General features: G+C 40.1%; 1 protein-coding gene across 1 annotated transcript in view; it reads left to right on the forward strand.

Moving 5' to 3' along the window:
- The window catches only part of spryd3 (SPRY domain containing 3), a 58,713-nt gene that overhangs the window by 18,706 nt on the left and 16,889 nt on the right, over positions 1 to 23,118 (forward strand). Inside the window, exons 4-6 of the mRNA XM_057845937.1 lie at positions 10,187 to 10,311; positions 14,515 to 14,647; positions 14,728 to 14,913. Of these exons, the coding sequence (XP_057701920.1) occupies positions 10,187 to 10,311; positions 14,515 to 14,647; positions 14,728 to 14,913 (444 nt within the window). The remainder of the gene's footprint in view (positions 1 to 10,186; positions 10,312 to 14,514; positions 14,648 to 14,727; positions 14,914 to 23,118) is intronic.

The following is a 23,118-nucleotide window of genomic DNA, read 5'->3' on the forward strand; positions in this document are numbered from 1 at the left end:
TCCTCTATTTTTAAGACAAGTAATTCTTAAAAGATAAATGGTAGTATGAGTTATAATAATTTGATATTAAAACCCCTCTTAATGTTTTTGTTTTAATAAAGTTTGTAAAATTATTTTAAGTGATAGGTCGCCATTCTTGTTACGTCGCAGTGCATGACGTCACTGGTCCCATTGCCGAAATTCCAGTGTGTCACTCGTTAGCTTTCCCAACATGTCGTCAGTTCTACCCTTCCTATTTGAACCAGATCTGAAAAGTGAAGAGCAGGACAGCACTGTCGGTCGTTCACAAGATGAGCTTCAGGGAAAATGCGTGCAGCAGATACCTGATAAGACAAAAGTTGGGCAAAACTGGTGATGCGAGAGAGTGCTGTTGTGTTGGGAACTCCGGTTGGGAGCGAGAGTGTACGCTGTCCGGTTTTATTAGCAGATATTCAAGGTAAGCATATTGCGTTTTCAAACTTATCCCAATATAATTATGTAGATTGTTAGCATCCAGAGCTGTCGTGTGCTTTACATACAGTACAGGCCAAAGAGCACACCTTGTGTAATCCATGTCTTGTACATTGTAACGGGTGGTAGCTAGGATACGTGTATAAAAGTACCAAAAAGGGGAGAAGCTTCCACTATGCACATTTATTCACAAAAAATATTTCCACCTTGACCACTCTTCACTTGGGAGCTCAGCAGTAAGCAAACACGCGTTCCCTGACGAACTCAAACATTGTTGTGAGGTCCACGTCAGAGTCACTGTCGTCACTGTAGCGTGCCATAGTGCTTTAATTATTTAGTATGATTTGGGGAAAACTCCCACAAAGAATAGCCAACATAAAAGATAGCAATAGTAATCCAAATCCGCGTTTTTTACTCACTCAAAGATCCAGGAATTAAACCGATCCCATGGCAATGTCGCAGCCGTCGATTCCACAAAATAGACTGATCCAAAAAGCCGCTGTGGGACCGACGAATCAAAAAAATGGACAGATCCGAAACCAATATTGCAGACGTGGTGGGACCGTCGGATCCAGAAAATAGACGGATCCCTTACTTGACTGAGGATCCAGGAAAAATGTTCGGGCGCCAGTTATAACGCGTGGTGGGTTGGGTATGTGCATACAGGGACCACAAAGGGGGAGAAGCTTCCACTTATACACATTTATTCACAAAAGATAATAATTCCACCTTCACCACTCACTTCACTCCCCTTGTTTCCATTTGACTGGAAATTGCATCCAAAAGTAGCACATCGTGGCATTTTACTTGGCGAGTTTAGGCAGCAATAAGCAATTGTTCAACACGCTACACATTTGGAAAGATACCAATTATGTCATCACTGCGAGCCCGCAAACCATGGCGCCAACTAACAGTCAAAATATGGACTAAATATTATAAAATATTAGCATTGATTTAACATTTTATTGTTTCTAACAACATAGTTTAGTACAAGAGAACAATTGTGGTTTATTAGAGCATACATGTATTTAAGTTAGAGGATCACTTTAAATCTTCTTCTGAAAATATATGTCAATACTAGAGGCGTGCGAAATTTCTGATTCTTAGATTTTTCGCGATTCGGCCGTGGAAGATTCGAAAACGATTCACAAATATCCAAATTCCGATTATTGAATTATACCAGGTAAAGCGGAAGTAAAACACAGTCAGCGCGGTCTTTGGGACGCAATGAGGAACGGATCGAGAGTAAATATCATGTTCAACTCATGCCGAAAAAAAACAATCATACCTGACTGCGGCTGACAGCCGCTACAAACAACGCCCAGTTGCCAGTTGCTACAAACATACGGCTACAGTAGATATCATATATATGTAGAACTAGATGCAAAATGACAGACAATGGCGGTGTTACAAAATGTATTATTTAACAGAGATGCGAAATTACAGACTTTCCGGCGTAAGTAAAAGCAGTAGACCTCTCTAGAAGGCTCTGTTATAGCGAACCTAATTAACTTTTTATCTAAAATACTCCTAAATCGGCAGACTCTTGTCTTGAATCTATCTTTAAATGATGAAATAGTTTTAAAACTTTGACAAAAGTAGACAGAAGGGAAATTAGAGTTTTTTATTTAATGTTATTTTTGTATATTTGTTTACTGCTATATGTTAACTTAATACTGAAATAGTAGTTTGGTTTAGCCTCAGAGGATTTTTGAACAATTTTGGAACTAATTTACAAAACATTTAAAAAAAAAAAAAAAAAAAGGAGGGGGAGTGCATCAATAATCGTTTTATAATCGAATCTGAGCCTCTGAATCGTAATCGAATCGTGAGGTGCCCAAAGATTCCCAGCTCTAGTCAGTACTGAAGCGGATCCGATCTTGCGACCAAAAACGATAGTCTGATGCATGTAACAAGTGTAAGCCGTAATGTTAATAGCAACACTGTGGTGTACAAATAGTGGGGAAATCAGGAAGGCCAGGTTCGGCTACGGGAGGGCAGCGGCAATGAATAAAGACAGACAAATGTGATTTGAGTGAAAAATGTATTGAGAAAGGTGATACAAAAAAAAAAACTTTAGAAATATGTACAGTATTTTCGGGTCCACACAATCACTGTCGATCAACAGTAAAAAAAAAAACAGTCCAATTTCCCCACCCTGACGTTCATGAGTATTGAACAGCCAAGTCCCCAGGTTACGAACGAGTTCTGTTCCTACGCTGACGACGTAACCCGAATTTCCGCGTAAGTCTGAATTAACCCTTTAAGTATCCTTGAATACCCCCTAAATCTTACAATAACTATCCAAAACATAGTCATATTAATGAAATAATGTAAAAAATAGGATACCGTGAGGTACGTTATGTTGAATACCGTTATATTCAATGACAATATTAAGAGTGAAATCCTTTCTTGATTGGGCACTTAAGGGATCGAGGCCGAATGCTTCAGTAATGTTTAAATTTCAAAAAGCGATGCAAAGTCACTTGCTGATTAAGGTATTCCAATACTGTACCACATTATTGCTGTGGATCAGTATTACTATGTGGGTAAAAAATGTTTTATCTCCATTGGTTGTTGGAAATCATCCTAACATAGGAGCATAACGGGCACAAGCACATTGCCCTGGGAAAATGTTAATATTCCATCATTTATCCATAAACGCATGCCTTTTGTATTCATATCATACCACTTCGTGTAATTACACACAAGAAAATGAGAGAAATTTGGCTCGATTGTCAAGCTAAAACGACCGGCGCCCGAGATCTGGCAGATTGTGTGCGTGACGTCACGACAAGTGAAGAGAGTGCCACCGGCCACTAGGGGGGCAGCGCCTGTCTGCATCAATATAATTCCTTCTAGTGAGGGGAGAATTAGGGGTGTTTTGAGCTGTTTATGCTGATGCGTTGTGTTCGTCCTGCACATATTCCAGGTTCCCTCATGAAGAAACACCCCTCGTTGTCAATAAAAGAGAATTCAGAATTGACAGTGAGGGGTGTTTCTTCAACAAGAAAAAGGCTCAGTGCTTTAATACTGAATGGCGGCGATGATGGCAGACAATTTCGTTTCTAGTTTCAGCGACGAATCCGACGTAGAAGGACGTAACGAATGTTCATCTAATGGTGACGAGGAGAGTTACGAAGCTTTAATCGGTGTTTTAGGTTACCAATTTGAGCCCAAACGAACGCCAATGCAGCGTAATGAAACTGTCATTGAGGGGAGCAATGACACTGATGAAACAACAGCAGCAGATCGTGTGGGAAACACCAATGATTTGTTTTGCATTTCTTTTTGTGAAGCTGATACACCGTGACTGCAAAATAAAGTAATGCATAGAATAATTATCATTTATTGCGCTATTATAGCTTTTCGCTCTGCCAACAGACACAAATATGAATGGGATCAGAGGATTTGTTCTATATATTTTACGAACGATAATTTATACATGTGTCCAGTCCTGTATCCAATGCGTGACATTTTTTTATTATAAAAGAGTACTCACTCTGGCCATTTCGAGCTTGGCTGCTCCCCTCCTTTGCTTAGCTTTAGCCTCCTTTACCAGTCATCGTCCTCTTTCTTGATATCTCGGGACATTTAGGTGGCTGCACGTGTATGGTCGGCACCGCATCTCCTTTGAGCAGCAATCTTTTAGATAAAAACCCGATTTCTCTTGTCCATAGTTCGAGAAGCTTTCAGGTGGAAAATGCGCACCACAGAAAAGCGTGCCGGAGGCTGTGTCTAGAAAATTAGCCCTCTTTGCACGGACGAACTTTACCCATTGTCTGCGTAGTCCAGCTTTTTTTTTTTTCACGTTCAGGAACTCATGGATACTATATTCCGATAAATAACTATTTGTACACCACATAGCACAGCAGCTTTGAACCATTTTTGTGATGTTTTGGTCAAACAAACCCCAACGCTACTCTCTCGTCGTTAAAAAACAATGGCACCTGGCTCCGCCTCGACTGTCAATCACTTGTCGTGACGTCCCCGCCCCATTCGGCTGTTTCCGGAACACTTTCGGAAATGTTAGTCATTTTCGATCTATTTTCGATAATTGCTCATTAATGTGATTGATTTTTTTCGTTAACTTTATCAATATTTGTTATCTTGGCACATAACGGTTCTATTGATGTCTCACACCCCCTTTGCCGCTACATACCCTTTAATAAACATTATGCTGTGTTATTTTTCCAGAAACATTTGTTCGTATTATTTGTGTAGTCAACTTTGGAGGTTACACCATCTATGATTTATTAGACTCGGCTAACCTACAGTGGCAGTAGAAACCATGTTCAAACTTGCAGAGTACACCCACACGGCCCGGTCTACCGTGTAGTGATAGAGTTACCACACCTTTTAACCTTTCTCTTTGCATGAGCTTCTTTCTTATGACTCACCAAGTGGGAGGCACAGCAGAGAAGGGAGGGAAAGAGGCCATTTGCGTCAGTGGGGTTGGGGGCCTAATCAGCAACGCGGCCTCCTCGTAGATCTGATGTCAGTATTTATGGGCCATGTGACAGTTAGAAAAAAATAAAGTAAAATTTCTTATTCGGTTTAAATCACGAGGGATTTCTGAGAGATCTGTTGAGGTCATGGGAAAGAACTTAAGTTTTGTGTTTTGCTTTTCCTTCGTCTGCCAGCAGTGCTCTAGGTTGTACGCTTCCATGTAGGCCTTCCCAGGAATCGCGTCACACATTCAGAATCCAGGTGTGATAGCAACAGAACAGACTGGTTCCTAGCTCATTCTGACTCAGTAGTTTCGATATGAGTTGGACATCCCACTAGCTGATAAGATTTGTCACTTCTTGCTTAAGCTTCCACACGTTTGTTTTTTTTTTTTAAACCGCAAGCAGACAATGTACACCAAGTTACTTTCAAAAAGGGAACTGTTTCAGGTTGCTGAGAGGTTTGACATTTGTTGCATATGTTGGCACTAGCTGATCACACGGCCAACTTTTGCTTAGGAACATCATTGACTTAGCAACATTGTTGTTTTCGTCTACATTGACGAAAACGAAAATATTTCGTCGGCGAACAATTTTTTCATGGCGACGACAAGCTAAAAACGTGGCTTGGGAGACTACAACATAACATGATGAATGCCAGTTTTCGTCCGACGAGACGAAAATGGTAAGAGACCGTATTGTTTTCGTCAAAGATGACGATAACAAAAATATTTCGATGACGTCCTTAAAGACGAGCTAAAGGTGTGTTATTGGAGACTTAAACATAACGAGATGGATGCCAGTTGTCGTCTGATAAGACGAGAAAAGATAAAAATTCACCATAGTTTTCTACGAAACGGCTGCGCATGAAGAAGATCCAACATATTGCTGAATTCCTCCAGAATGAAGGAAAAATACTCACTTTCACTTATGGACGCACACAGATCAACATTCCCTCGCGCATCTCAAATGGTGCCTGCACTCGCCTCGAATGAGCACCTTCGCTTCACACGCCTTTCTCAGTCCCAAAACACTTAGCGCGTGTGACTTGGGACCAAAACGGGAATTAACGATGAGCGGTTACCATGGAAACGAAGACGTAGTGGGAACCTTTCTGACATTTTCAATTCAAAATGCTCTTCGTATATGACTACAATATTCTTCATTGTACGTACATTATGAGGCAATAACAAAATAGTAACGTACAGTCACTAAGGAAACTAAGGCTACGTTCATACTGCAGGTCTTAAAGGGTATGACAACACCTGGGGAAATGCTAATATTCCATCATTTATCCATCAACGCATGCCTTTTGAATTCATATCATGCCACTTCGTGTAATTACACACATCGCAACACCAAGAAAATGATAGAAATTAGGTCGATTGTCAAGCTAAAAGGACCCGCCCCCGAGATGCCGGAAATCTAGCATATTGTGTGCGTGACGTCACTATAGGGAAACAACCGGCTCAGTGCTTAGTACTGAATGGCGGTGATGACGGCGGACAATTTTGTTTCTATTTGCAGCGACAAATCCGACGTAACGAATATTCTTCTAATGGGGACGAGGAGAGTTATGAACCTTTCTTTGGTGTTTTGGGTTATCAGTTTGAGCCCAAACGAAAGCCAATGCAGCCTAATGAAAGGATCATTGAGGGGAGCAATCACACTGATGAAACACCGGCGGCAACAGAATCACCGAATGGTTTGTTTTGCATTTCTTTTTGTGAAGCTGATACACCGTGACCGCAAAATAAAGTAATGTATAGAATAATTATCATTTAATATGCTATCATCGGTTCCGCTCTGCCAACCGACACAAATGTGAATGGGATTTGAGGATTTGTTCAATATATTTTACAAGCGATAATTTATACATGTGTCCAGTCCTATATCCAATGCGTGATATGTTTTTTATTATAAAAGAGTACTCACTCTGGCCATTTCCCTCCTTTGCTTTGCCTGGGGTGGTGAGGTGGTCTCATCAGAGCCAGTCATCGTCCTCTTTCACCGGGCACCGCATCTGCTTTCAGCAGCAATGTCTTAGCAAAACCTGATTTCATTTGCCCATGGTTCGTATAGCTTTCAGGTGTAAAATGCGCACAACAAAAAACCGTGCCGGAGGCTGGGTCTGCAAAATTAGCCCTCTTAGCACTGACGAACTTTAGTCATTGTCTGCGTAGTCATCTCTTTTTCTCACGTTCGGGAACTCAAGGGTACTACATTGCGACAAATGGCTATTTGTAAACCACATAGCTTGACAGGTTTGAACCATTTTAGCGATTTTTTTGATAAAACACGAACGCAACTCTCTCGTCGATAAACAACGATGGCACCTGCCTCGACCTTTTGTTTCCTTGTTATGACGTCTCCGCCCCTTTCGGCTGTTTCCGGAACACTTTCGAAAATGTTCGTCATTTTCGATCTATTTTGGATAATTGCTCATTAATGTGATTGATTTTTTTGTTAACTTTATCAATATTTGTTATCTTGGCACATAACGGTTCTATTGATGTCTCACACCCCCATTGTGTTTTCATACCCTTTAATTCACTAATCCGATTTGTTCGTGTTTTTCCGACTCAAGTGAGGCATTAACTTGACTGTCTGAACGGGACAAGTCACATAGAAGTGGACCATTTCAAATCCGATCTGGGTCACTTTCGTATGTGGTTTAAATCCGATCTGGGCTACATTATTCCAGAACGTTGCGGCAGTCTGAACTGGCAAGTCTTTCAAATCGGAATTCATGCAGCAATTACGTCATCAAAGAGCGAGAGAAGCAGCGCGCTACGGTAGCGGTGCAGCTGTCCGTTAGCGCCTAGCTTGACTTGAAAACGGCTTTCGGGGAATGGACGGGCTTGGCAGCAGTCATAAAAAAATAAAAATGGGTTGAGGATAAGCCTGAGAATGATCTTTTTTCTCTCTGTTCTATATGAGCAATATTTCAAGATTGCTTACACGGCCGAGAGTCTGGGTAAACTGCCCGTATGTGTGTGTGACATGCATGGACAGTAGGTGCATGGTATCGATCCACAGAAATTTTGAATTTAAGCCTAAACGGGGATTATTTATGTCTGTTATTTGTGTCCTATTTTTGTAAATCAAAATATGATTGCTCTGGAATGACGCATGTAGCATGAAGCATGTAGTCATTTGTTCTGATGTTTCTGCGTATGCGGCTCTTCTTGCTCGGCGAGTGTCGGACTCCGAATTAGTGCGCATGCATAATATTTGAACGGTCTCAATGGACAAAGGCAGTCTGAACGGGCAGGTCAAAAAAAACAGATATGACAAAAAATCGGATTTGTGCATAAAGACTTGCCTGGCACGGCCAGACTGTTCTCCCTGTGTTTTTCAAACACTGAGAGTATAGTCTGGGACCCAGCCCATTAACGGCCTCTCGAGCAAGTACAAAATCAATCGACAAATCAGATTCGTTTATTTGCGTGACGTGTACTTAACGAGCAACGTCACTCTTCCACGTCGGAAGTCGTCTCCACAACAACACAGATGGCGAACAGGAGAGCAGAGAATCTGTTCCAATCCACGGTAAAATGTTTTAAATTACCAAAAACACATCGACACAAGTCATTGACAACAGTCTGTCTCGCGCTAGCCATGTTGAATAAACTCCGCTCTCCTCGTATGTTTACTTCCACGCGCAAGTCCCTGCTGAATCCACCACTAGTATTTTTGGCCTACACATGTTAAAAAACCCATGTGGAATATACTTTGAAAAATTATAAATGTGTTATCGGTTATAGTATCTGTATCGGCCTTGAGGAGCAGGAAGTTATCGGTATCGGTTTCAAAAAATGGATATCGTGCACCCCTACTCATTACTGAAAGAAAGTAATAAAGTTTACAATAACGCGTTACTGAGTAAGCATTAGTGACAACACTGCAGGGCACTCTAGGCTTGTCACTACTAGCGGTATCTGCTAAAACATTTTTTTACAAATAAAAAATATTAACCGGGATAAGCTCCAGTCCCCCCGGGACCATTGTGATGAAAAGCGGTACAGAAGATGAATGTATTTTGTTTTTATTTATGTTTAACACACCATTCCAGCTTAATTGAAATTTGGGTTGTAGTGTCGAAGACATGAACGAGACTAAGCTCTCTAAGTTAGAGATGTTAAATTTGAGAATTTTTACCCCAGTCTCTTCCTCCTCCTTATATTGACCAAAGGCAGGGATTTATTTTGCAACACTAAGAGATACATACATATTTTCGTAATGTGGTCTACTTCAAGGAAAAATGTTGCTGTTTACTTCCTGGTTGGCTGACACATCAGCATTTCCAATTACAGTCACCAGACATGCGTGCTCACACAAGACTCACAACAATTCTGGTTTTCTGGCTGTCAAAATGAAACTAAAACGTGCCAAGCAGAGCCACTGGCCAGGTTGGCGGACTGTTAAGACTAGCTGCATCACGGCTCCAAAGCCAAAATTAGGCCATCCCTGCTTTGTGTGGGGCGCTGTCCGCGCTAGGTGGTGGGTGAGCACAGAGGTTCGAGCTATTTTCACTTAGCACGGCATACACTTTTGAATGCCTCCCGCTCGGGATAATGGTTGTAAACTAAGCCACTGTGGTTTCTACAATGTATTGTGTAATAAGATGTAATTAGTGCTGCAACGATTAATCGATTAACTCGAGTATTCCATTAGAAAAAAAATATTCGAATTAAATTCTGTTGCTTCGAGTATTCGTTTAATTAAAGTGGTGTTGTAGTGGTTTATTATGAAAGTGTTTGCATTTACTTTTATTGATGAGGGTGGATACACTGCCCTCTGGTCTGCCTCTTTTCACAGGGCTGAATCCAACTGCTCCCTGTTAAGACCAACGTAATCTAAGTTTTTGTTTGAGCTAATGTTTTTTAATTCATTCTTAATTTAGTTTATAGGTATATTAAGCTGTTTTTTTGTGGGAAAATGTGTCCGAACCATTTGTTAAGACCATTGTTAAAAAAAAAACAAAAACTTTTGCATTTTATAGCATTTAAGTTAGCGGACTTTTCTATGTAAGTTAGCCAATTGTTCTTTTGTTGTAAATACTGTAAATCTTCTTTTTTTTTTTTTTTTTTTTTTAAATACCGTTTGAGGCTCAGCTCAGGTATTTTAAATTTTCATGTTCCTTATCCGATTACTCGATTATTCGAACTAACTAGTCCATCGATTAATCGACTACTAAAATATTCGATAGTTGCAGCCCTAGATGTAATTAAGCTGTCGTATTTTAAAGTATATTCTGACTGATCTGTTACTGTGGTTTCTTCTAGGTCACAATTGTCGATACAGGAGTGAGAGGGATGATTGCTGTCGGTTTAGTGCCTCAACTTTACAAGCTGGACCATCAACCGGGCTGGCTCCCAAATTCTGTGGCTTTTCATGCAGATGATGGCAAGTATGTGTGACAATGTTTTTTTTCAAGGTATGCACAGCATGACTTGCGTTCATGTTAAGGACCAAATAACATTGGAGTTGGAAGCAGCTCACTTAACATATTCATCTTTGTCTGACTTGCAGTTTGGGAACCTTGACCTATAAATTTAAACACAACTGTAATTGCACAACAATTTTGTGCATCTTTGGTTTCTTATATGCTGTGAATTAATATGAATGTAGTACTTGACTGTCACACTTCCCCTTAAAAAGTCTCACAGAGGTGGTAACAGAGCGGAATCAACAGCACAATCCTCGCTGGATCCATCCCATCAGTAAAGGTTTTATCAACATACTGTCCAGCAGAATTAAGACTTTAAAAGAAAAAATATTAACACAAAGGTATTTTAAACAATGTTAAAGCTAATATAATATCAATCTGTTTTAACTGGATTATCTATACTAGGGGTGTGATAAAGTATAGAAATACACTACCGTTCAAAAGTTTGGGGTCTAAGTGACCCCAAACTTTTGAACCGTAGTGTACATAATGAAAAATCCCGTATGATACAAGTAGGCATGTGCCGGTTACCAGTTTCAACATTTACTGTGGTATTAAAATGTCACTGTTTCAAAACCACTAAAATTTTCCATCATGCTGTAGTGCGGTATTAGCTATTTTTTATGTAAATGAAGCGGGAGCGTTCACCCTTCCCCCTCCGGTTGTTGCTATGTCCGTAAGTGACTCTGTACTATAGACAAGAGTTGACATAATGGCTGTAGGTGGTAAGCTTTTTCCCTTGTCAAAAAAAAAAATATATATCGCTTGTATGGGAGTATTTTGGCTGCCGAAAAGAAGCAGACGGCCGCGGCTTAGGAGAAGAAGGACATCCAACGTCAAGACTTGCTTGCGGTGGGTGGCTGCAAGGGGGGGGGGGCAACACCTCAAACTTGATTTCACATTTATGTGACCATCATTCGTCACGTTATACAAAAATTAAGGTAAGTACACGCTGTCATTTACGTTTCTCACCAGCTACGAGAGTTCTCTCCAGCGTGTTTACTGTGTCTAGAGATAGTAAGACAAATACTGTGACGTCACGTAACTAGCTTGGTAATGAGGCAGATAATGTGGCTAGTTAGCGTGCCAAGACTTTTAACCGGGTTCCTCTCTACCATTAGCCAACTTTTTTAGAGTCTTCCACGCTAGGGTACCTGCCAGCAGTCCCGGATTGCGCTGGACGACCTGGAACATTCAGGGTTCCGGGTTGTCCCGCACAATCCTGGACTGTTAGCAACCTTAATTCTTTCGCCATTGTAAACATCTGGGTTGTCCCGCACAATCCTGGACTGTTAGCAACCTTAATTCTTTCGCCATTGTAAACATCTGTTCAAAATAACATGCCTGTGGTGTTTTTTTCTCTCTGGCGACACACTTGCTCTTCATCAACATTGAACTAATTAATATTAATGTAGTAGTGGTGGTATATTAACCCAGAAAAGGTGAAAATACTCACATTCTTGCATCATAACTTGGACTGAGAGAGAAATATGTAGACAATGAGCAAGTCTCTAAAAATGTTGAGATGGAGAAGTGCCTGATATACATACTGTATATTTTATTTAGAAGTGTTTTTACTTTTTTAGGGAAATAATTTGAATATTTTTAAAATATTAATATTAAAATATTTTTGTTCTATTGTTTAGCAACTCGAGCTGTGGCTGTGGGTTTAGTCTATAAGTTTAATTTGAAACATTTCAGTTATTTTTATTTCGACATTATATTCATGTTGATGTTCCAATTTGCAAATATGTTGTGAAAAATTTAAAAATCCTGTTCAATGGATTTTTTTTCTTTTAACCCAAACATCTAAAAATAACACAATTTAGAGCTATAATCGCAATAATGTGACGCCGTGAAACCGCGGTATTTTTGCTTAATGTTATACCGTCAAAATCTCATACCGGCACGTGCCTATCAACAAGTTGCGACCAAAATCTTCCACCATAAAAGTGTCTCAGTTAACTCTTTGCCTGTCATTCACGGCACTCGACGCCCAATCCATTAAGCCTGGAAAGGGCAAATGAAACAGCATTCACAGTCACTCTTTTTGATTTTCGGGGTATTTACAGATCACTTTCTATTTATTTTAGGGCATTTGAGTCACTGCCTATTCATTCCTCGGTCACTTCCTGATCTGTAACCCAAAATCAACAGGAAGTGATCCTGAAATGCTCCAAAATCAACACGAAGTGACTGGAAATCAACAGGTAATACCTGAAATGGCCCAAAATTACCTGCCACTGATGGCCATAGAAGTGGGAGGGGCTCGTTTGAGGCGGGAGGGGTTCATTCTCAGCCACCCTCCTAGTTCAAATGGATCGGACATCCACGAGTGATAAATTTACAGCAGAAGGATAAAGATCAAATGTTTTTCTGTTTATTAGTTGTTTGTAGAATATCCTAAAATGATTTCCTGACCAATGTATCGATAATTGTTGTATCACCATATCGTGAAATCATCGTTATCGTGAGCTTTGTATCACAAATCGTATCGTATCGTCAGGTACCGAGAGGTTCCCACAACTAATCTATACCGTCATTTTTGGACTATAAGCTGCTACTTTTTTCCCTCATTTTGATTCCTGCAGCATATAATCCAGTGCATCTTATTTGTTTATTTATTTGGGTTTATAGGTACACAATATTTGACAGCAGTGTCATAAGACTATCATAATTATGTCATGGCCAAGGCCATCAATGAATGCTTATGACTAAGGGTGTAACGGTACATGTATTTGTATTGAACCGTTTCGGTACGTGGTGCTCGTTTCGGAACGGAGGCGTACCGAACGAGTTTCTGACGTAATGTAATCCTTACTTTTCGAGGCTGTGCGTCGATCGGGTTACAGTTTCTTTGTGTAGATTATATTTACTCCATCTTCTCTACTATAATGAGGACCAACACGGTAGGACAGTATATAACCCAGAAACGTCAACAGCGCGACAACGTGGCCGCCGCGAGGACGCAGTGAAACGCGGGCGTTAAAGCCAATCAGCCAATGCACACCAGTCGCAGTGCGGCCACGTGTTAGACGCGTCCTAGAAGCGGCTCAACGCAACGCACGCGAAAAGAACGGCAGTGTTTATTATTTGACGCAAGACGCGACCCTCCTGCGTCAATACTACTACCGGTAGCTAGGATCTGGCAGACTGGAAGTCACTCGTGTAAAAATACGGTAAATCCCGTCGATTTTCAAACTAATATGCAATCGTAACCTACTTTTTGACACCATCAGATCTTGAGTGGTAGATCAGGGCACAGTTGACTTGTCTTTGTTGATTTACTGCTGTCTTCTCTGCTATAATAATGACCAACACGGCCCCGTGTTCAATACAAAACCCTACTACCACAACAAAACAAGTAGGAACTAATATTCACATAGGAACTAAGGTTATACAACATAAAATATACAATATAAATGAACTCTACATCACATTTGTAAAATACAAACACATAATAAAATAAATAATAGCCCATTTAAATAAAATAAATTGAAATGAGCTAAAACACCTGTAATTAAATAATAAGAATAATACACAGATCCTGCTTACACAATTAAATTTATTAATTTCTGTGTGGCGCTTTAACTTGAGAAAATCCACCGATAAAGCTTTTGAAAACCGTTCATAAGAAAAAAAATTATTCATTCAGGCATTGCATTTGTGAAATACATGTTAAAATCTTTGTTATTGGGATTGCTTTTCTCTGTAGCACAGGACTTCTTTTTTCTTCTATGTTTCAGAAAGAAAGCTGACCAATACCCGGGGTCTGAAAGGCAAATTGTTGTTGGATTATCTTTAAATACCCGCTACTTTTTGAGCAGAATTCTAGCTTTGCATAGGCTAATGTTCCTATTGTTGAAAGGCGTGTAATAAACAGCTAGCACATTTATATTTTGCATTTTGTTTTCTTACTGTACCGAAAATGAACCGAACCGTGACCTCAAAACCGAGGTACTGTACGTACCGAACAGAGATTTTTGTGTACCGTTACACCCCTACTTATGACAGATGTCATTGTCATCCGGCCAATTTTGTCACTAATACAATTCATTTCCAACTCAGATCTTATGCATCCATTCAAAAGTGAGACAATGGATGTTTTCGAAGCTAGTGCTTTCATGATTGCTGAGGGATTCGTTATGTTTCATATTTCTGCAGGCTCTACAATGGCAACACTGTAGGACAACAATTTGGCCCAAAATGCTGCAGAGGGGACCGAATCGGCTGTGGAATATCCCTGGAGTCTGATGATGGACAGTTGATTGTGTTTTTCACCAAGAATGGAAAAGAAGTAAGTACTCTTTGAACAGCACTTGTGATTTGTTGACTTCCAATTGCCTGATGTTGAACAACATGTGAATACGTGTCCAGGTTGGCAGCTTGGAAATGCCAGCAGATGAAGCTCTCTACCCTGCTGTCGGAATGCATTCGCTGGGGGAGGAAGTGTTGCTGGACCTGAATGCTGAATGGAGGATGGAGGAGGATGAGGGACTGATGATAGTAGATAGCCATGAAGATGACTGGGGCCGCCTCCATGACGTGCGAGTGTCTGGCACTGTAAGTAACACGCAGAGGAGGATTTATTGGTAGAGCAGTGGTAATAGTTCACTGTTTGGCAGTTTGAATCACAATGCAGAGAATAATATGAACTGAATCTTTTCTGAGCTCAGTCAAGGATTTTTGATACCTAAACTATGTATGTAATTTGAAAGAGGCATTAGGGCTCAATTAAGTATATGACAGCAATTCCCAACCATTGTGCTGGGGCACAAAAGGTAGAGATCATCAGGGAATCAATATTTGAGTTCACTTTTCGATTGAAACACACGTCTTATCAATCATGGCCGCCAGTTATAAACACTGCTATAAAAGAAGCATCGCTTATTGCTCTAGCCAAGATGGCTACCAATGAATAAGAAAACGAAGAACAACACACTAGAGCAGAGGTCGGGAACCTATGTCTCGCGAGCAATATCTGGCTCTTTTAATGATACATCCGGCTCTCAGCCAACCTGTAATTTTAAATGTGGAACCGGCTGGCTCATTTGATATGACCGAGCTGTAATGAGCTGATTGTCCATTCACACATTTCTCTTGGACCTTCAAACATACGCAGCAATAATATGCTTCAATTCAGTGCCCATTGGTGGTCCTCCTGTCGCCGATTGCACGGAACTGGGCATAAGCACTGAGCTCGTCTTGCGCCTTAAATCTCTGCACAGCCAGCAGCGGTGCTGGCCCCTCCCAACTCAGTGCCGAGCGATCTGGAGCATATAAAAATGCTTAGGGGAAAATTAAACCACGAACGTAACCTGTGTGGTACCCAAAGTCAGATAGGTGTGCAATCAGTTTGACTTCAATGACTTTTTCGCCTGTCAAAATTGTCGAGATTCCTGGTGGCGGTTTTATACTTCCAGGAAATATATGCAGAGCCACACCATGATTCTAGTTGTTATTTCCCAAGAGGTGAGTGCGCAACGATCGTAACATACCAAGTAGCAATTTCAGGCTTTCATTGTTATTTCATTGCCCTCACTCTCCCGCTTGATGTGTTCAAATGCGCTCATGATATATATATACATATATATATATATATATATATATATATACACACACATATAACGGGAAATACTCTGGTGACTTGAAGTTCCGCCCTGAGACCCCCAATTTGGCTAACTTTCAAAATTGTCTGATATGCATGTGTGATACATCATTGGAAAGCTTAAAATCTCAATTTTCCGGGGGAAGAAAATTTTTGAACAGGAGGGCATTTTTTAATTTAAAAAAAAAAAAATGTTTCTGAAACAGAAAAACCCTATCTGAAGTGAGAACACGCGACAGCAGAATTACAGACGCCATGACTTTTAACGAGATGATTTCGCATACTTACCTTGTTTCGATCCAAAAACTCCATGTAGCATGTATCACTGAGTGTCAAGACTAGAGATGTCCTGATCCGACGCCGATATGGGCAAAAAAATGCGCATCGGTATCGTATCAGCCGACACGGAAAAATTCCGATCCAGACTTCCGATCCAGTTTTTTTTTTTTTTTTTTTTTTTTTGAAAATCCGGTCCGGGTTTTCCAGCGCACCGTTTTACATAATCCATTCCAGTTTTTGCTTCGGTTTCCCTAAACTCCGGTCCGCATTTTACGGCACACCTTCAACACATTACATTTACATTACCGGCTCCCAATTCACCGAGAGACTTTATCGGTAAAAATGTCAGCTGTGTGGGAGCATTTCACCTTAAAGGACGACAAAGACGAAGAGGCAGAGTGCAATATATGCCACAATAAAGTCAACCATAGTGGTAAAGCTGTAAGACGTTTTATTACAACCAACCTAATCAAGCACTTAGCGAAATACCGCCACAAAAAATATGAGGAGTATGTTAAGAAAACTGAAGACAAAAAGAAAGGTCCTACGCAACTAACACTGGCAGAAACTTTTGCTATGCATGACAAACCGGCACTCGACAGTCCCAAAGCCCAGGGAATAACAAGAGTCATTGCCGAAGAATTCATTCTGGATGACGAGCCATTATCTCTCGTGAGTAAAGACGCACCATCCAACACTTTTATTCTGCATTCCAGAGAAGTGGGAAGTCGGATTTATCCCACTCGGATGGTACCAGTTCCGACCTCAAAGCGTTCCGAGCAAATGTAAACAACAAAGATGGCTGATCACGACGAGGTGTGTTTTATTTTGGCCATCCAAAGACATTTTGACCTCCAGCGAACCTGCCTTCCTATAAGCGATCAAATAGTAGAGGAAAAACGACGGCTGCGTTATTGCCCACACTGTAAACTGCCTTTTTTTAGTTACATCCTTTGCTGATCGTCAATATAAAAACACAACAAAGATAATTCACTGTATGAGAAAAAATACATGGCGTCTCAAATAAACTTGATTTACTTCATTATTGTGTTATCATTCAATACGTTTTCTTGAGCGCCATTTTGTCCAGTGACGTCAGATTGAAACAACTTGGAAGTCGGGGTAGTTATTTTTTCTCCGACTTCGCGACTTGGACCTCCCAGTTCGAGTGGCGTTCCAATGATATTTTCCTAGACAGAGGTCGGAAAAGTCCGACATCCCACTTTTCTGGAACGCAGCATTAGAACCACGGTACAACATGCCCAGACGTCATTACATCCTTCAGCAATTCGGCCGTTGAAGATTCGAGAACAATTCACAAACATCCAAATTCCGATTATTGAAATATGTCAAGTAAAGCAGAACTAATACACAGCGCTGTCTTCGGGACGCAATGCCGTCCATCATGCTTGTCTAATAGATATCATATGTATATACTGTAGAACTAGATGCACAATGACAGACTCGACACCATTAGCAACACGTGCATTAAAACTACGTGCGTTCGTAAACAGCCGCCATCTTAAAGGGTATGACAACACCTGAGGAAATGCTAATATTCCATCATTTATCCGTCAACGCATGCCTTTTGAATTCATATCATGCCACTTCGTGTAATTACACACATCGCAACACCAAGAAAATGATAGAAATTAGGTCGATTGTCAAGCTAAAAGGACCCGCCCCCGAGATGCCGGAAATCTAGCATATTGTGTGCATGACGTCACTTTCGGGAAACAGCCGGCTCAGTGCTTAGTACTGAATGGCGGCGATGATGGCGGACAATTTTGTTTCTATTTGCAGCGACGAATCCGACGAAACGAACATTCTTCTAATGGTGACGAGGAGAGTTATGAACCTTTCTTTGGTGTTTTGGGTTATCAATTTGAGCCCAAACGAAAGCCAATGCAGCCTAATGAAAGGATCATTGAGGGGAGCAATCACACTGATGAAACCCCGACAACAGTTTGTGTGGGAAACACCAAATGGTATGGTTTGCATTTCTTTTTGTGAAGCTGATACACCGTGACCGCAAAATAAAATAATGTATAGAATAATTATCATTTAATATGCTATCATCGTTTTCGCTCTGCCAACCGACACAAATATGAATGGGATTAGAGCAGGGGTCCCCAACCTTTTTTGCACCACGGACCGGTGTGATTTGGGTCTTTTTTTCACGGACCGGTGTCCCACTTTTATATTCAGTTGGACTCTCAATGTTATCCAATGGTGCTAAAAAACTATTTACATCACAAACATACATGTGCAACACGGAAATGGCGTAAATTAACGCTTAACGACACGGCGAAGTCGTTAAGTGAGAGGGCTACGTGCAGTTGTTGTGTGCGCCAAACATGGCAAACATAAGTTAATATTCATTCTTTCAAGAAAGTTTGTAGTGTGTACTTAGGAATCGCTGCATTCGCGGTCCTTTTTAACGTTAAGCGCATGCCAACTTTGTCAGAACACCAGCAATGTGCGGCAGAAAAATACAGCAAATGTAAAATAGCATTTGTTTTTAGCCCCGTCGTGTTAAGTGCAGGGAAAAAATACAACTCACCCGCTGAATCAGTGGGAGGGCTGAGTTTGTTTCGTTGAGACGAGATGGTCCCGAGATGGGAGAGTGAGAGAAGCTAGCATCACAAATACACGATGTTGGAAATTGTAGCACAGTTTTCAGCTCGCTCCTAGCGATGTCGGGATATTCCGAAATGACTTTAATCCAGAACTTCGGTAGAGTTGTTGTTTCAAATGTACATTTAAGTCGCCGTGGTTTGCGATCTCTATAAGCTGATATTCCTGTTCCACAGACATGCTGGAATCACTCGATTTATTCACATACAGGTCACGAATTCACTCCTTCGCAGTTCGTGGGTCTTTAGTGATTGGGAAGTAGCATAAATTTTGTTTTCTTTGAGGTTGTAGGCACATCTTCTGGCTCATCAGGTTCCCGTTTACCTGTAAAATTGCAAAATTAGCCCTCTTAGCACTGACGAACTTTACTCATTGTCTGCGTAGTCCAGCTCTTTTTCTCGCGTTCGGGAACTCATGGGTACTACATTGCGACAAATGGCTATTTGTAAACCACATAGCATGACAGGTTTGAACCATTTTAGCGATTTTTTGATAAAACACGAACGCAACTCTCTCGTCGATAAACAACGATGGCACCTGCCTCGACCTGTTGTTTCCTTGTTATGACGTCTCCGCCCCATTTGGCTGTTTCCGGAACACTTTCGGAAATGTTCGTCATTTTCGATCTATTTTGGATAATTGCTCATTAATGTGATTGATTTTTTTGTTAACTTTATCAATATTTGTTATCTTGGCACATAACGGTTCTATTGATGTCTCACACCCCCTTTCCGTTTTCATACCCTTTAAAGCAGGAGACTTCCCTTATAGGCCGTTGTAGTGAACCTTCTAAGCGAACGTAATTAACTTTTTATCTAAAATACTCCTAAATCGGCAAAATCTTGACTTGAATCTATCTTCAAAACAGTTTTAAAACTTTCACATGTCAAAAGTAGACAGAAGGGAAATTATGGAATAACGGGAGCAATTTTAACAACTTTAACAGTTGATTCACAAAATTAAATGAATTGAATGTAGTTTAAAGCTGCTGATACAGAATGAGGACTTGAGTATTTTATTTACTGTTTTAAAACGTTAACTTGATACTGAAATAGTCGTTTATTTAAACCTGAGAGGCTTTTTATACAATTATTGTAACTAATGCACGAAACACAAAAGCATCTAATAGCTTGGGGGGTTTGTGGTATTTTCCACTGACAGTTTACAATATTATTTGCACGTTTTACTGACTGACTATGCCATTTCTGTTTGTTATTTATAATGTTTTGTGTTTGTCACTGCATAAACAGGTCAGTTTCTTGTTACCAACCATTGTGTGTTATTCAAACTCACCTAATTCAGCTGGCTAGTTGTTATCAAGAGTACTAAAACCCTTTTCAACATGAGTCTGACAACTAAGTAAGGAGGCTAAATAACTTTAAACTTTAATACATGCTCAGATAGGCCGGTATCGGCCAGTATCAGTATTGGATCGGAAGTGCAAAACAATATCGGTACCGGATCGGAGGTGTAAAAATCTGGATCGGGACATCCCTAGTCAAGACACAGCTGTGAATGGCCACAGCTGGATTTGTTTTGGATTTTATGGGTGAAACATGGTAATATAACAAGGGTCTCAATGCAGAAATCACAGACATCAAGGAGTGGTCGAGATTTTTTTTTTTTTTTTTCATATATTTACCCTTTTGAACGTTTTTTGTTTTGTTTTGTTTTGTTTTTATTTTTTTCCAATTTTTCTTTGGATCAATTATTTATCTAACATATCGGAGAAAATGCAACAGTAAGAAAAAAAATGGAAACGTTCACTGCCCCCACAAATACAACACCGAACTTGGGCGGACAGAGCTTTCTCCGTTGATGCCCCTTCCCTTTGGAACTCTCTCCCTAAACCCACCCACACCTGTTGAGACCTTCCTACATTCATAAAAAATGTTAAAAACTTTAACTCACCTTTTTAAACTTGCTTTTAATTCATAAATCTTTTCTCTATTGTTTTGTACTGCTCACGTTGTGTGCGCCTTTTCTTTGTTTCAACTGTAATGAGTCTTTGAGCATTGGTAAAAAGCGCTCTATAAATGTATTATTATTTATGTGTCATATATTTAATGTTACAGCCTATTCTTTAAATGGTGGATGAATGTGCATGTCAAACGGTAATACCAGCCAAGATTGAATGTTTTATGAACGTCGACATTGACATGAGCATCTATGCATCATCATTGGTGTATTTCCTCTGTGAGAGAAAAAAAATTGAAAAGGAAAATTTTAGGAAATTAGTCAGTATGATTATGTTACGGTACAATTGCAATCCTTTATAGTGGTGTGCCTCTACAATACACCTGTTTCTGTTTATATAACTGAAGAATAGCTTTGTGTTTGACTAAACAAGCCCAGATTTGTGAGAAGATGGAGACGAAATCATCATGTTCTTATGATGATTGTAGTGTTTATGCTTTTTGCGCCATTTCTGTTTGACTGTGTGCCATGTGATTCTTGTTGTATGTAAATTATATGTCTTGGATCAACTGGCATTGAGATATATAACTGGTTAGTTTCTATGCATTACATTAGGTCACTTGCGGGGATAGTGGGATGAATGTTCCCACCTTTGAAATGACAATATGAATCATAACTGAGTCAATAATGTAGAAAATGCCAAATACAGAAGTAAGTGTTCACAAATTCATAATGATAGAATGAAATTATTAATTTGAAGAGGTCATTGACCTCCCTCCCTTTTACGATCCCCACCCATATTGGAGACGTCCAGACTGCAGTGTTGGTGTCTGACTCAGACGCTGATGTGCAAATCTGAGCTCAATTATAGGAGGCAGGAGGGAATCGTGGCTGAATAACCCTCAGGCACCAGCAAATAACACGTGCATCTGCAACACCTTTTTGTCATGCGTGATTCCTACAAATTAGTCCCCTATCATTTTATCAACGTCCATTCTGTTGTACATCAGCACATATTCATCCTGCATGCAAGCTGAAGTGTTCAGCACAGAAGTGTTCAGCACAGGCCTCGGGAGGCCTGTTAGAGGAAGAAAACAAACAGCTTTTTTCTAGCTTTTTGGCTATTTGAAGTATAGCTACATGCTTTAGTAAGGCTGCAGTAATAAAATATCTTTATCTTTGCATAATTTTTAAAATCTAAATATGATCACCAGTTTTCAGCATTTATTTGTAAAATTAAAGAATAATTTTTAAATCACTATTTATTATTACATTTTCATATATTTTAGATTCATTACACACAACTCCTTTTATTGTTTTAATATTGATGATTTTGGCAAAAGAGTCAAGAAAATACAAAAATCCCCATCTCAAAAAATTAGCATATCAATCAATCAATCAAATTTATTTATATAGCCCTTTACAAAACCCGAAAGGTCCCCAAAGTGCTTTACAACAAAGACAAGGCACATAGTAAATAAAAGGCAGGAAAGTATTATACAATGACATTAGGAAGCAAAGAAAAGAAAAAAGAAACGAAACAATGCATCACGATTAGTCAGACAGCAAACAAAACAATAAAACAGATAAAATCCGAAAACATTAAAAACCCTAAAGAAATAAAACCAGGCTAAACTAATCTTGGGGAAAGGCGAGTCTAAAAAGGTGTGTCTTTAAACGAGATTTAAAAAGGCCCAAATTTGTAGTGGTGCGGATTTCAGGGGGAAGACTATTCCATAACCTGGGTGCAGCAACCGCAAAAGATCGGTCTCCCCACTGTTTGAGTTTGGACCTTGGGACTTGCAAATGAAGTTGGCCGGTAGAGCGAAGACTCCTGCCAGAGTTACGGATGGTTAAAATTTCTGATAAGTAAGAAGGAGCCTGGCCATTGATAGAATTAAAAACAAACAGTAAAAGTTTAAAATCAATTCTAAAATGGACTGGAAGCCAGTGGAGCGATGATAGCACGGGGGTAATATGTTCACGTCTAGGTGTATCTGTTAAAAATCGAGCAGCAGCATTTTGAACAAGATGGAGACGAGAAACCGAGGATTTGGGAAGACCAATATAAAGTGCGTTGCAGTAATCCAGCCTTGAGCTTATAAAAGCGTGAATTGCTTTTTCCAGGTCGTGGCGAGTAAGAAAAGGCTTCACTTTGGCCAAGAGACGGAGCTGGAAAAAACTTGCTCTTACAACAGAACTAATCTGTTTTTCAAAGTTGAGCCTGCAATCGAATATCACTCCGAGATTTTTCATATCATGAAAAGGTACTCTAAAGAAACTACTAACCTACCGTAATTTCCCGAATATAACGCACACTTTTTCCC

Source organism: Corythoichthys intestinalis, chromosome 9, assembly GCF_030265065.1.
Source record: "Corythoichthys intestinalis isolate RoL2023-P3 chromosome 9, ASM3026506v1, whole genome shotgun sequence".
NCBI classification, from domain to species: domain Eukaryota; kingdom Metazoa; phylum Chordata; class Actinopteri; order Syngnathiformes; family Syngnathidae; genus Corythoichthys; species Corythoichthys intestinalis.